The following is a 12,712-nucleotide window of genomic DNA, read 5'->3' on the forward strand; positions in this document are numbered from 1 at the left end:
GAACTCAAATCTATCAGAGGACTGAAAATAAGCTTGTCAAACTGCATCCCTGTCAAGACCCTTGAGAGTGCTCTGAAGATAGCCTTTAAAGCGGGGAACCATATCCGCCAGTTGCATCGCAAGGGTGGAGAACAGGCGGTTGGTGTCATTGCAGCCCTGTTCTCCTCTTTTGAAGAAGTACCTAGCAACCAGTCGTTTCTCTCTGGCTAAAGAGTCTGCAACTATACGCGTAATAGTAGACTTGCTGGTCCCTGCCGGACTAACGAGCCAGAAAATAGGCTCGCCAGATTCATCATCTGCCTATTGATAGATCGTCTGCTGGATGTGAGTCTGAGTGCCACTCTCACATCTCGGGCTGTCTTGGACGTCAGCACTATCATAGCGCGCTTCATAGACAATAGGAAGGTCTAGAGGGCGACTCTCAAGTGTTTAGCTATATATCGTGAGCATAGGTCTATGAAATAGAGTGAAACATACTTTGTGCGCTTATGCTCAGAGAGCTGTTGGAACGAAATTTCACGATGATCGGCAGCCACTTGCAGGTGTTCTTTTGCGACTGATAGAAAGTTTCATATGTCAGTTCTGTATTATTCTCTTATTCTGGAGTTGTCAACTAATTTCCCTATAGTTATAATAACAATAGCATTTATCGAGAAACAAAAGTCACTTACTAGAGACCAGCTGTTGAATAGGCTTCTGCTCTTAGACCCTATCTGGCCGTATGATTGAAAGAAGCTCCTTTGTAAACGCTGCAGCTGTTGCAGCTGCGTATTCTTACTATAACTTATTCTTATGAGAGTCAGAATAGTCATAGATACCACGAACGATAAGATATAGAAAGTCCTATAGCCCTGCAGCTTCCATCTTAAAACAGAGCGCATCAAGTTCTTTAGCCATTTTATCGCGCGTCTTTCTATGCTTAATAACCTGATTGCCAGACGCAATAGTTCCGTAATAAATGACTAGGTCTGTGTTATCTCTCGCGTCGCGTGGAATTATATACGTCCGATCACACTGGTCATAAGTAGAGTCCTGCTCAGTATGCTTATACTCAGCTTGATAGAGACAGTCGTTTGAGGAGCGTTGATAGCTGAACTTCTTCTTCATCATCTTCAGGCTTTTCTGTATAAGCTTAGACAGGTATTGCAGTATTTTGCTGTCTTTGGTCATATGCTCAGCTTGTAAGCGGCCTAAGCCTGTCAACAGAACTTGGGGTGGGCTATTGAGTGACCCTGTGCAGTGGAACTCCCCATCCTGCACTGTCTTGCCCCAATCGTACTAGATGGCGCCTCCACTGGTTCCAGTTGGTTGGCTCACCACAATATCGCCTAGTCAGATGTCGTTTGTTTGCGAAGGCGCACCCCCTCTAATGCTGACGAGTAGACCAAATCGAATAGCCTTAAAAGTTCGTAATAGGTCTTTAGCGACAGTAGCTGCTGTTGTTATGCTATAAATGCCTACAGGCAGGCAAGCGATCACGATGTTGTAGCCCTGAATTTGGCCTAGAATGTAGTTGTTGTGATCGGCTGGGTCTTGATAGGGTAGGTCTAGGTGTATCTGGTTGAGTATTCCCTTTGCAGCAGCTATCTTAAGCGGGAGGGCGCATACCCAGCCCACAGTGTATTCGTCCGAGGTTATAGCAGGTCTATTCTTAGACGTATCGATCGTATGGAATCGCTTGGATGGTTGAGGGTTTAAGTTAACAACATCAGCACCTGATGCTATCTCAGTAAGTCTATGATCTCTCAGCATAGGGATGTGAAGTCTTATAGAGCTCTGCGCTACAGTTGCGCTTACGCCCACCGCCTACGCTAGTCTGCGCGATAGTTCTAATATTATCGTTAGGTTTAGCGTTAGTGCTCAGATCGGGCATAGTGACGAAGCATATCTGCGCGGAATGGTATCCTGTCGAGATGGAGACATTCTCCCCCACAGACACTGCATGCAGTTCCACAATCGTTCACCTTCTGGCTTGCATGTGATATAAGCATTCAGTTCGTCCTATTTAACTACTGATAGCTCACTCCGCGACATAGGTCGGCAAGGTAGCTGACAGGTAGCCTGCTGCGCCGCTCGCACTGCCGCAGTAGACCAATAGGACTGGAGCGGACGTCTGTACTTAGAGTACCCTTAGGTACTTTCAATTAAAAGTAATCAAAGCTATTATGGGACGTTTGTAGCCTAATCTGCAGCCCAATTTGGATCTCTGAGAAATTACAAGGTACCTTGAGGTAATATAAAGTCGTCTCTGCTATTGAAAGATAGAATGTTCGTGCACAAAGCGGAAGAGACATTTGCACCAAACTGTATCTCATCGCTAGTACCCAGCTGGTTGTCTCCGAAGCCGGATCTGTCGTTAAAATAATCTAGAAGCTGCGATTAGGCGTCTAGATCGGAATGCATCTGCTCTTGTATCATGAAATGGCGTCTCTCAATTTCTGTAGCTGGAAGCAATGTACGACGAAAAGGTCATTAGCTGGCCTCTTTTCCCAGATTCTAGATGGATTGTGCTGCAGTTCATGAAAGTGTTGACCTTTAACACACTCACTACGCTTCTAGCCATCACCACCCTGTACAGTACTGTCGCCTTCACATGTACTCAACAGTCGACGAGGTCTTCGAAATCCAACACACGGCATAGTCAACTCGAAGTCTCTGGGTAGACCTTAGCAGCTGACTAAGCAGCTACATGGGCATTTGTCAGGGATTTGCTGGGGATCTCATATCGCGGAGGAGGATGCGCTGCGGAAACGCAAGATTAGGCTCCGTCATGGCGTTAGGGGTTGCGGCGGGGGTGATGGCTGAGGATGGGTCCGCAAGGCGGTTGATGAAAGCAGTTCCAGGACGTTCCATAGTTCTTGAGCCGTTAGGAACTCCATTGTGGAGAATAAAGCTGCTGTTCTGGCGTAATTACAGGGATAGATTTATGTGGAGCTCTTTTAGGAGGTATTTTCGAATTTGCAAAATCTTGATTTGGATCGAAGGAATGTTATTCTGGAGTTTTGGGCGATCAAGAACTCACTCGCCCCTTCACAGCCTGCCGACTGCAACGGGCATTTCTCATCGACCGAGCAATGGGATGATTCACATCACCGTGAGCGCGTCCAGAAGTGCATGCTGACAGTTGCGGGACTCGGCAGTTTCTTCCACCATGATTCGCCCGCGGCACAGCACTCAGCCGCACATGGCTGGCGGCAAGAGGGATTTCCCCTCTCGCAATTGTTAGCTTACCTGAGCGACGACATTAAACGTCAGGTCTCCATTTCCACAGATTCACACGACGGCCTAGTTTCTTTCCTGCCGCTTCTGACGGTCCGAGCGATTCGAATTACTGCAGACTACTCTCGTTCGGCCGACCGAAGATGTTGCAGGGACGGAGCCGCGACGACTACACGGTGGCGTGGATCTGTCCGCTGGAGGTGGAGCAGATCGCAGCGATAGAGATGCTGGACGAGGAGCATACTATATTACCCAAGTCCTCAGCAGACCATAACGTGTACAGCCTCGGGAGCATCAACAGCCACAACATCGTTATCGCAGGTCTGCACCAGCCTAGGAACTGCCCCGCAGCTACAGTTATGGCGCAGATGAGGATGACATTTCCCAACTTGCAATTCGGTCTCTTGGTCGGCATTAGCGGTGGAGTTCCCGTTCAGACAGATAATAGGATGATACGACTAGGTCATGTGGTTGTGAGCAAGCCTGCGGGTGGACACTCCGGCGCTCTGCAGTACGATCATAGAAAAGCGAGAGACGGTCACTTCGAGCGGACAGATGCCCTGGCACCAGCAGCAGCAGTTCTTCTCAATACTGCGCAGGCGCTAGCAGTGCAGCGGGCAAGGCTGGATGTCGATCCGGTACAGCACGACGTCCGTCGAATCGACACAACGCGTCGTAGGCTTCGACGGTACCAGTATCCCGGCGAGCAAAACGATCATCTTTTCCCACCACATTACAAGCACCATCGTCAAGGATCATGCAACACCAAGTGCAACCTATCGAAGCGTATACCTCGAACGAGCGATAATGACGACACGTTTGTTGTTATGCACAGAGGCAATATCGCATCTGGAGAGATGGTGGTGAAGGATGCGTTGCTGAGGGACATACTAACTCAGCAGGATGGGCTTTTATGCTTTGAGATGGAGGCTGCTGGGGCAATTACCGACTTTCCTTGCCTTGTTGTGCGCAGCATCTCAGACTACTGCGACTCGCATAAGAACGACATGTGGCACAGGTACGCGGCAGCTGTGGCAGCAGCGTATGCCTGACAGCTCTTCTTCCACCTGCCCGTAGATGAAGTGCAGCGGTAAGAGGATTTATCAGATTGCACATAATGGTCTATAGTATTAGTAGCTAATACATCCAACCAGGTGCTCCAGCAATGCAAGACAGACAGCTTCTCCTTCATTCATACTCCCCTTCAAGCTGCCAGGAGTTCACAGCGTGAACCACTTTGTAGCCAGAGAAGAACTCGGGCGTCTCTATAACGAACTGAAGTGGACTGGAGACCGTCGAACGGTTATTCTGCATGGCCTGGGTGGCTTGGGCAAAACTCAGACGACGATCGCATTCGCGAAGAAACATCGCAATGATTACTCAGCGGTTTTTTGGCTTGATGCGAGAGACAAGACAGCGCTCAAGCTAAGCTACCAAGGCCTAGCCTAGCGAATTGCAACAGAGACATCGTCCGTGACATATATCAACAACGCCCTTTCTAGTTGAGACCTCGATAAGACGGTCAGTGCAGTTAAGCGATGGTTAGATGAACCAAAGAACAATCGTCGGCTGATGATCTTTGACAACTACGATGACGTCAAACTTCACAATCGTGGTGGTCCTGGTGAGAACGAGACTGGTTTGCAAGTAGGGAACGAGAATGATGCTAGCGAGACAGGCTCGAAAGCCTACGACATACGCCCTTTTTTTCCTGATACAGAACACGGCGCTACCCTCATCACAACACGCTCGTCATCTGTGAAGCTTGGACAGCGCGTGCAGCTCAGGAAGCTAGCCAGCCTCGAGGACAGTCTAGCGATCCTGGCATCTACATCTGGCCGCACTGATCTTGGCAAAGGTAAATGTGGTACGCCTTTTATGGGCGATTAGCTAACGCTGTATAGATCCTGACGCCGCAGTCCTTGCAAAGAAGCTTGATAGGCTTCCACTCGCCCTCGCAACAGCTGGGGCTTACCTAGACCAAGTAGCAACTAGCTGCAGGGAGTATCTAGAGATGTATGAAAAAGCATGGTTACGCCTACAAAAAGAGAGTCCAGGATTGATGGCATATGATCGTGCCCTATACTCCACGTGGAATGTCTCACTCCGTCATATCCGGCTGCAAAACCAGAATGCCGCCGACTTGCTTGGACTTTGGGCGTATTTCGACAACCATGATGTATGGTATGAACTGCTGCGGGCAGGGAAGTCGGAGAAGCCGCTTTGGCTACATAAGACGATGGAGGACAGACTAAACTTTGATAATGTAGTTAGACTACTCTGTGACCATGGGCTGGTAGAACCGAACGCCACCGTGAGTGAATTGGGATCAGAATCATAAGGATACAGCATGCATAGCTGTGTTCATGCATGGACGATCCATATGCTCAATACCGAGCGAAGTCAAGAGCTAGCCTGGATCGCGATACAATGTGTGGCCTCTCACATACCCAGTCAACAACAAAGCAATTATTAGGTAGTGCAACGTCGACTCTTGCAACATGCGGATCAATGCATCAAGATGTTCGATACCAATGCCAACTTGGAAGACGATGCGTGGATGTTCCACGCACTAGGCAACCTCTACTCAGACCAGGGCCGACTCAAAGAGGCTGAGGACATGTATCTACGGGCTCTTCAAGGCTATGAGAAGGCACTGGGGCCAGAACACACATCGGCACTCGACACGGTCAACAATCTAGGCAACCTCTATGCAGACCAGGGCCGACTCAAAGAGGCCGAGGGCATGTACGAACGGGCTCTTCAAGGCTACGAGAAGGCACTGGGGCCAGACCACACATCAACACTCTTAACGGTCAACAATCTAGTCAGCCTCTACGCAGACCAGGGCCGACTCAAAGAGGCTGAGGCCATGTATGAACGGGCTCTTCAAGGCTACGAGAAGGCGTTGCACCCAGATACGCTGAGAACATATATCCCTGCCCTTAATGCCCTGGAAAATGTTGGCCGTCTGCTTGAGCAACTGGGTGCTACAGATAGAGCTCTCGAGCACCAAGGCAAGAGTCGGTTCCGCCGCCTCGTGTGGCTACTGATCATAGCCTGAGATATAAGTTGAAGAATTGGAAAGAAAGGCTGAAACGTGCGTAGCTTAATATTGGGAGCTGAGGCTTAAGATCCTTTTGGGACATTACTATGGTAATGTGGGCGGCGGTGGTCGTATTTGGAGTATTATTTGTGTTCATAACTTGCTTTATGCTCAGAATAATAAGACCTACTGTAATATATATGAATCTGTATAACCTGGTCCGCAGAAAACCCGATGCTCGTCATAATCTGGGTAGCTTACTGTGGAGCTGATTGGTTTGTAGCGGGATTGATAAGATAAGAATGCCTACTGTGCTAAGCGCCAAGAAGTCAAAATGTCTGTGCGGACAAAGACGAGAGAGTTGATGAGGATGAAGCCCTTTTCGTTAGCCACTGTACTTATGCATAGTGACCCTTATCAAGGCATATGATAATCAAGAAGTGGATTCGGCACAGGAGCTATAAGCTGCGCCAAACCGGTTACGGGTACAGCCGTATGAGATCGCACAGTGTAAGCGCCAAGAACAGGTGGGCCCGTGCGGAAACATGGAAGAGTGTTGAATTAAGCATGAAGCCCTTTTCGTTAGCCACTGTACACATGCGGGGTAGTAGCGAATTATCTTCATTTCCCTTACATATTCCCGCGGATAGAAGGCTTTTAAAAAGGGCAGATTTGGAGAAAAGTGGGTTATGCTTATACCGACGTCATCTCGCACTCGATGGGCCTCTCTGTAGCTTACTCTCCCTGTAGCTTACCCTCCCATTGCGGTGAACCGCTGCTGACGTATCTAACGCACTCTTCTTTTCTAACTGACTGTCCTGTCTTCCACTGGCTGCCCTGCCTCCTAATCCTATTCTGACTGTAGTGGATTGCCATCCACTATCTGTACTTTCAGCTGCTGCCTGCTACCCTATGTTTTGCTGACTATCCTCAGCCACACTGACTATTTGACATTGCGATCTGTTTCTGTGCCTGTACATACTGCAATTTGCATCCCTGCCCCCTCCCTCCCTCTCTCTCTCTCTCTCTGAGATGCTTAGGCGGCTGGATTTTGGAGAGGTATGGTCACAATTGAAGTCGATTTTCAGCTCTTCGTTAGGGAGCTCAGTTCATCTGAACTGTTTGTGAATCTTCAGATAAGCAACGTAGCAAGATTAATATGAACTCTGCCACCTGGCTGACTACACGTGTAATGCAAGGAGCGGTGACATGCACCTGGCTTTATTAAATCACAACCGCCCAAAAGCTAAGTCTAGCTTCCATTAAGCAGCAATATCAGCATAGAGCGACAAATATATGCTAATGCTTGCTTGTAGTACCAAGTCATTGCGCCCAAGCTGAGCATGTTTTTTCGTAGGGAAACATAAGGTCTTAAAAGCATAAAGTACAGGAAACTGTTTCGATTGCGAATGTACCGTATGCAAAGTGAGGCATCTAAGTGACGCTGTACTGTAGCACTGGGCGTTCTAGAACATAACGGGCAGCTACAGGGCGGCTTACAGGGAGGGTAAGCTACAGGGAGGGTAAGCTACAGGGAGAGTCAGGCATAAGGTAATCATGCCAGGACTCAGCTACTAGGTAGTCAGGGATTACTGTATATATATTCGTTAATAACAGGGATAGGGCAGCTTGCAACAAAGCGGTCAGATTGTCAGCAATAGGGTTTCTAGGCGTGTTGGAAGCAGTGTAATTAGCTAAGACGTAAGGTTATAGGGATAGCTATGCGATCAAACTGCTGCATAGTATCACGCTTATGATATCAAACAGGCGCAGGGATTTTCAGAGGAACCATGCGTATAAACCGCAGTAATGATGGCAGCATTGCATAGCATAGAACGTGCTTTCAAGCACCATACTCTAGAATCCCAGACAATAGAGAATCTGCACCCTAAATACCCCAAAACACCACCCTCTCTTAGGAGACTTAACATTCTTCCGTCTTTCCGCCCAGGCCCACCTGCTCTTGGCGCGTACACTATACGAAGTATGATTTTATATGGTTATACAGAGCATCAGCATCCAATCTGGCTTAGCTTATAGCTCTAGTGCTGATTCTACTTCTTGATTATCACACTCCCAGATAAGGGAACGCTATGCATATATAACTAGGAGCAAGGTCCCGCTCTTATGCCACGACAGACTTATGTGAGCTTATGCACTCTAATGCTCTAGAGAAACATTAGGATTATCTTATCGCTAACGCTTGAGTAATTATCTCCGAAGCTGAGTCTGTTGCAGAGGTAATCAGGAGGCTATTATTCTGCATTACGCTCTGTTATTGCAACTACTATCTCTCAGTTGATATTACTTATATGCACTGTGGTGGGATAAAAAGATCGCTAGCTGACCTGTTTTCCTAGTCCTAGTTTGTATAGTAGATAGATTATGCTGCGGTCTATAAACAGGTGGTGGCCTTTAACATATTCACTACGCCTCTAGCTTTTATTACGTCGCCGCCTTCCTTAAGGTCTAAGACATAGTGTTATCTACTTATAAGCCCTCATTAGAGTGTTACAGCTGCTTGAGAAAGCTATCTGCATATTTGTCAGATATTTGCTGAGGATCATATAGCGGAGGAAGATAGGGCTTAATTTCCTACTTACACAGCATTAAGCACTATCATAACGTTTAGGATTGCTGCGGGGACTATTTCTGAAAAACGGTCGGTAGGGCAGATAATAAAAAAACCACCAAACTGAGACTAAATACTGAACTATGCCTGCTCAGCCTTTCTGTCTGCTTTCATCTGTAGTCACACTCATGCAAGGATAGAAAAAGGGTTTCCATCTCAGTAATCGCCTTTCTTCTCTTGGACCTTAAGTTGCAAGAGGAATCGATCATCTATAGTCTTCTCAGCTGCTGTGGCGATTAGCAGGGTGGAATTGCGTAGTTATAAGGATATCAAGCTTACAGATTAAGTCTATGAATAATTCAGTCTCCATAATGACTGTGATCATACTATCGCAGAAAAATATATATAATTAATCGATTAGAACTATCTTATGGCTCAGATATCATCTTGTCCTTAGCTAGTTCCAGTCGTTGCTGCAGGTCTGCGTTTCATATTGCAATCACCCTAACCCCCCCCTGCAATAACTAAACCACGTTGCCGTCAAGACTTCTAAGACTGACCTCTTCCTGCCGTAGGATCTTTAAGTACTCCAGACAGAATGATATCATAATAGATTGACGGCCTGGAGTGTGTATCAAGGTTTAAGTTGGCGATTTTGACTAGTGATATCATCGTATGATTTGCGCGGCCCTCTCTTAGAAGATAATTTGCTGAGCATTTGGAAACTCTTAACGTCTCTCAGACTGGGAAATAGTGGAAAGTTCGCAATTAACTATCTTATCGATTATTAAAAGACGAAAAGTTTTTATGCTCTCTTCGAGGTATTGTCAACAAAAGCCGGCTTATATGGCGTTAGAGATAATACGCGCTATGACTGTAAGGAAGACATAGAGCCTATTCACCCTGGACACCGAATATTAGGTACCATCTGCAGCCGCGTGGTGGTAGTATATAGTAGAAACGTTAGTTAGACGATCATACTCTAGCTTTGCGTAGCTTGTAGCTAGGAATAGCCTTGGCCTAGAGTCGGCAGCAGAGAACAAAAACGCACAGATCGAGGTTGAATGACGGAAAGCCTTTATGTGTAATTCTGGAAACACCATCCCTCTCAGCTCTGGGAGAACACAGGGCCATGAATACTTGAGAACTGAAAAACAGACGACCGCTTAACCGTCGAGTCAACATATAGTGACAAATTCAGCGGCGAAATCGATGCTAATGGAAGCAGATAATAGCAACGCTCCTTAGTCGTGAGGAACCTATACTGTCGATCTATTTCGTCTGTATGGAAACTCCCTCGTGCGCTATCGTCTGCAATAAGCTTGGATTGCTGTCTAACGAGAAGTATGATTAACACTAGGCTGAATAAGTCAAAATGGTTCATGCCTAGGTTGTCTTTGCATAACAGAGTCCCTATATTGTGCAGCAAACATCAGCCGGTTGAGACCTATGCATAATGCGCCTGTTAAACCGAGCTAGTGTTTATTCTGCATCTGAGCGATCTAGTTAGCGACGACTGGTAGCAGCTTTGATGCCAGCAATCCCAAAAGAGCTGCTCCCGTTTGGCATGGCTGTGGTTGACGATAAACTGGCCAAAAACACTACAAAAGATTGAACCACAAAAGTGAAAAGCAAGGAAATAACCGTAGTGAAGCCGAAAGAGCGGTGATTTATAGAGTCTCTCGGCCTGCCGAGAGTATTGCTGAGCAACGTATGCTGTATTATGCGTCAATTATGTTGCCGCGAGCGCCAAAGATATTGTCTGTGTCTTTAATAAGTTGCTTACGCACGAATAATAATCAAAATCTACTAACCTATCGATTATCTGTAACCCACTCTTTATGTAGCTTACTGTGTAAGCAAGCCAAGGTCTGTTAACCAGCCATATTGATAAGCGACAGCTGAAGTGATGGTTGTGGATAGCTTAGCTTGACTAATAATGCCAGTGATAAGTTCAGGCTAATATTGACAGAAGAGCAATAGCGCCACTCGATTGTCTCATGATGTTGCAGGTCGGTCAAGCCTAGTGGTGGCTTGGAATCCAGCCTTCTGACCGAACATGGTGTATCTGAGCCCGCTGGCTCAACAGTAGCGGTTTTAAGCACTAGTGTTCCGTCACATGTGACGCAATGCTGTAAATTCCATGCAGTATCACTGCTGCCTTCACTATTTCTCTGGTCAGGTAGGACTCTAGTGCTGCAGATAGTTTTGGTGACATAATATAGATTGATTGAGTTCAGTTGCTGCGAGTTGTTAAATGCTGCAGTCATATTGTTGAGGATATGCATGCTATAGAACAAACCTAGCTGGCAGTTCTATTCTTCTCTATATGTACTTGATGTTCTCGGTCAGGTAGGAAAGTACATACCTATACGTGCGTGGATCAATCTCAATTGTAGCTGTTAGTGCCTATGATCAGATCGCAACGTCGCAGCATAAACGCTTGGTCTAATGCTATGATTATGATAAGAACTATTACGAATAAAACTTATTTGATATGAGAGTGATTAAAAGAGGGTTGCTGATAGTCTAGATAGGGAATAAGAGCGGGAGGATAGATAGATATGCTCTCCTTTAATATAGGCCAGGATATACCTTTTTTATACTTATTCCTAACCCTAAACGCTGCTGATGCTGTCTTATCTGTTACTAGTCGTAGCGTTAGGCGTTTTCTATTCCTGACAACATAGGGGTATGAGGCCTCCCTTGGGGAGTCCTTTCCCTAGCGTCCCCTCAAGGTCAGATTTCAAAGCACTAGGTACTTGCTGAATCACAAGCCGGTCGGTGCTTCCATATGAGGCAGGTGTATATACAGCATGAAGCAATCTCCATCTTTTGCCCCTGAGTCGCTGTTATATGATATAGCGATGCCTCCTTCTAATAATACCTAGTTCAAACGCAGCCTCCTTATATCCAATGCTGGCGATGCTCTATTTCTAGCGGCACTAATGCTCCTCGCCTGATAAGCCCTATTTGATATCACGCTTCTAAGATCTCTTCCTTGATTTAAGTCGCAGAAGGATCAGTCCAGACCGCTCTATTAACGCCAGCAGATTTATGCGTCGTATGATGCCAGGAAGGCTTCAGGGGCGGAGTGCGCCATCGTCAGCTCTTCACCTGCTATAAGAGGAGATATAAATTCTGATCCTGCTATACCGCCACCCCCTTTTCACAGCCTCATTATTTCCATAATATTTCTGGTATGATTACGTTATTAATCGCCTGATAAGATAGCTGTATTAAGTTATCTGCCGCTAATCTGTGTCGACTTCAACCTGTGTTACCCAGCAACGTTATATCCTAAGGAGGCTTAGCTGGACGAAGATAGTGAGATTAGTAGGGTGTCATAAGGATAGGTTTGTGATTAAGTAAGAAGTCAGGTTAAGTAAGTAGCAGCAAGTAGACTATTGTCTGACGGACAGACGCTAGGAAGGCCTCATAAGTCGTATGAGTAGCCAGGGTCCCTCTGCCACCTGATCTTTCTGCTTCTGTTTGTAACAGTGCAAATTGTTAGGGAAGATGTAGAACGAGTAAGGAGGATATAGAAACACTTATGGCTGAGACTATGCCCTTGACTCTTGCCCCTGCCACTTATGCTGTCTGCTTGTTGGATCTGGCGTCAACATGCCTCGTTTGGACGTAGATGCTGGTTCTCTTGGAGGGCTGGGGCGATGCGTAACCTGGCCAATCTTATTCCGCATTGCAGAACCAGTAGCTGAAGATTGTTATGCCTCTATATCAATATTAAATTGCAAACCTCTCAGAGTCTTATTAGAATGGACGTTAAGTTGAGCAGGGGTCTCTCAGCCTCTAATGGAGATGGCAGGTTTAGCCGGACCAATTGATGGAACCAACCTACCACCGCTCCGTTTGCT

The 12,712-nt window shown here is 46.6% G+C and overlaps 2 protein-coding genes across 2 annotated transcripts; both read left to right on the top strand.

The window, feature by feature from the left end:
- Positions 1–3,362: 3,362 nt before the first annotated feature.
- On the top strand, positions 3,363–4,271 carry CGCA056_v006519 (uncharacterized protein; the record flags this gene model as incomplete). The annotated part of the gene is made up of 1 exon (XM_037321768.1): positions 3,363–4,271. One exon carries the CDS (start codon positions 3,363–3,365, stop codon positions 4,269–4,271), a length of 909 nt encoding a protein of 302 aa, XP_037180174.1.
- Positions 4,272–5,740: 1,469 nt separating this feature from the next.
- KLC-1 (Kinesin light chain) lies at positions 5,741–6,283 on the top strand (the record flags this gene model as incomplete). Its single annotated transcript, XM_037321769.1, has 1 exon — positions 5,741–6,283. One exon carries the CDS (start codon positions 5,741–5,743, stop codon positions 6,281–6,283), a length of 543 nt encoding a protein of 180 aa, XP_037178772.1.
- Between the last annotated feature and the right edge of the window lie 6,429 nt (positions 6,284–12,712).

This window comes from Colletotrichum aenigma (genome assembly GCF_013390185.1).
Source record: "Colletotrichum aenigma strain Cg56 chromosome Unknown KSG_Cg56_contig04, whole genome shotgun sequence".
Classification (NCBI taxonomy): Eukaryota; Fungi; Ascomycota; class Sordariomycetes; order Glomerellales; family Glomerellaceae; genus Colletotrichum; species Colletotrichum aenigma.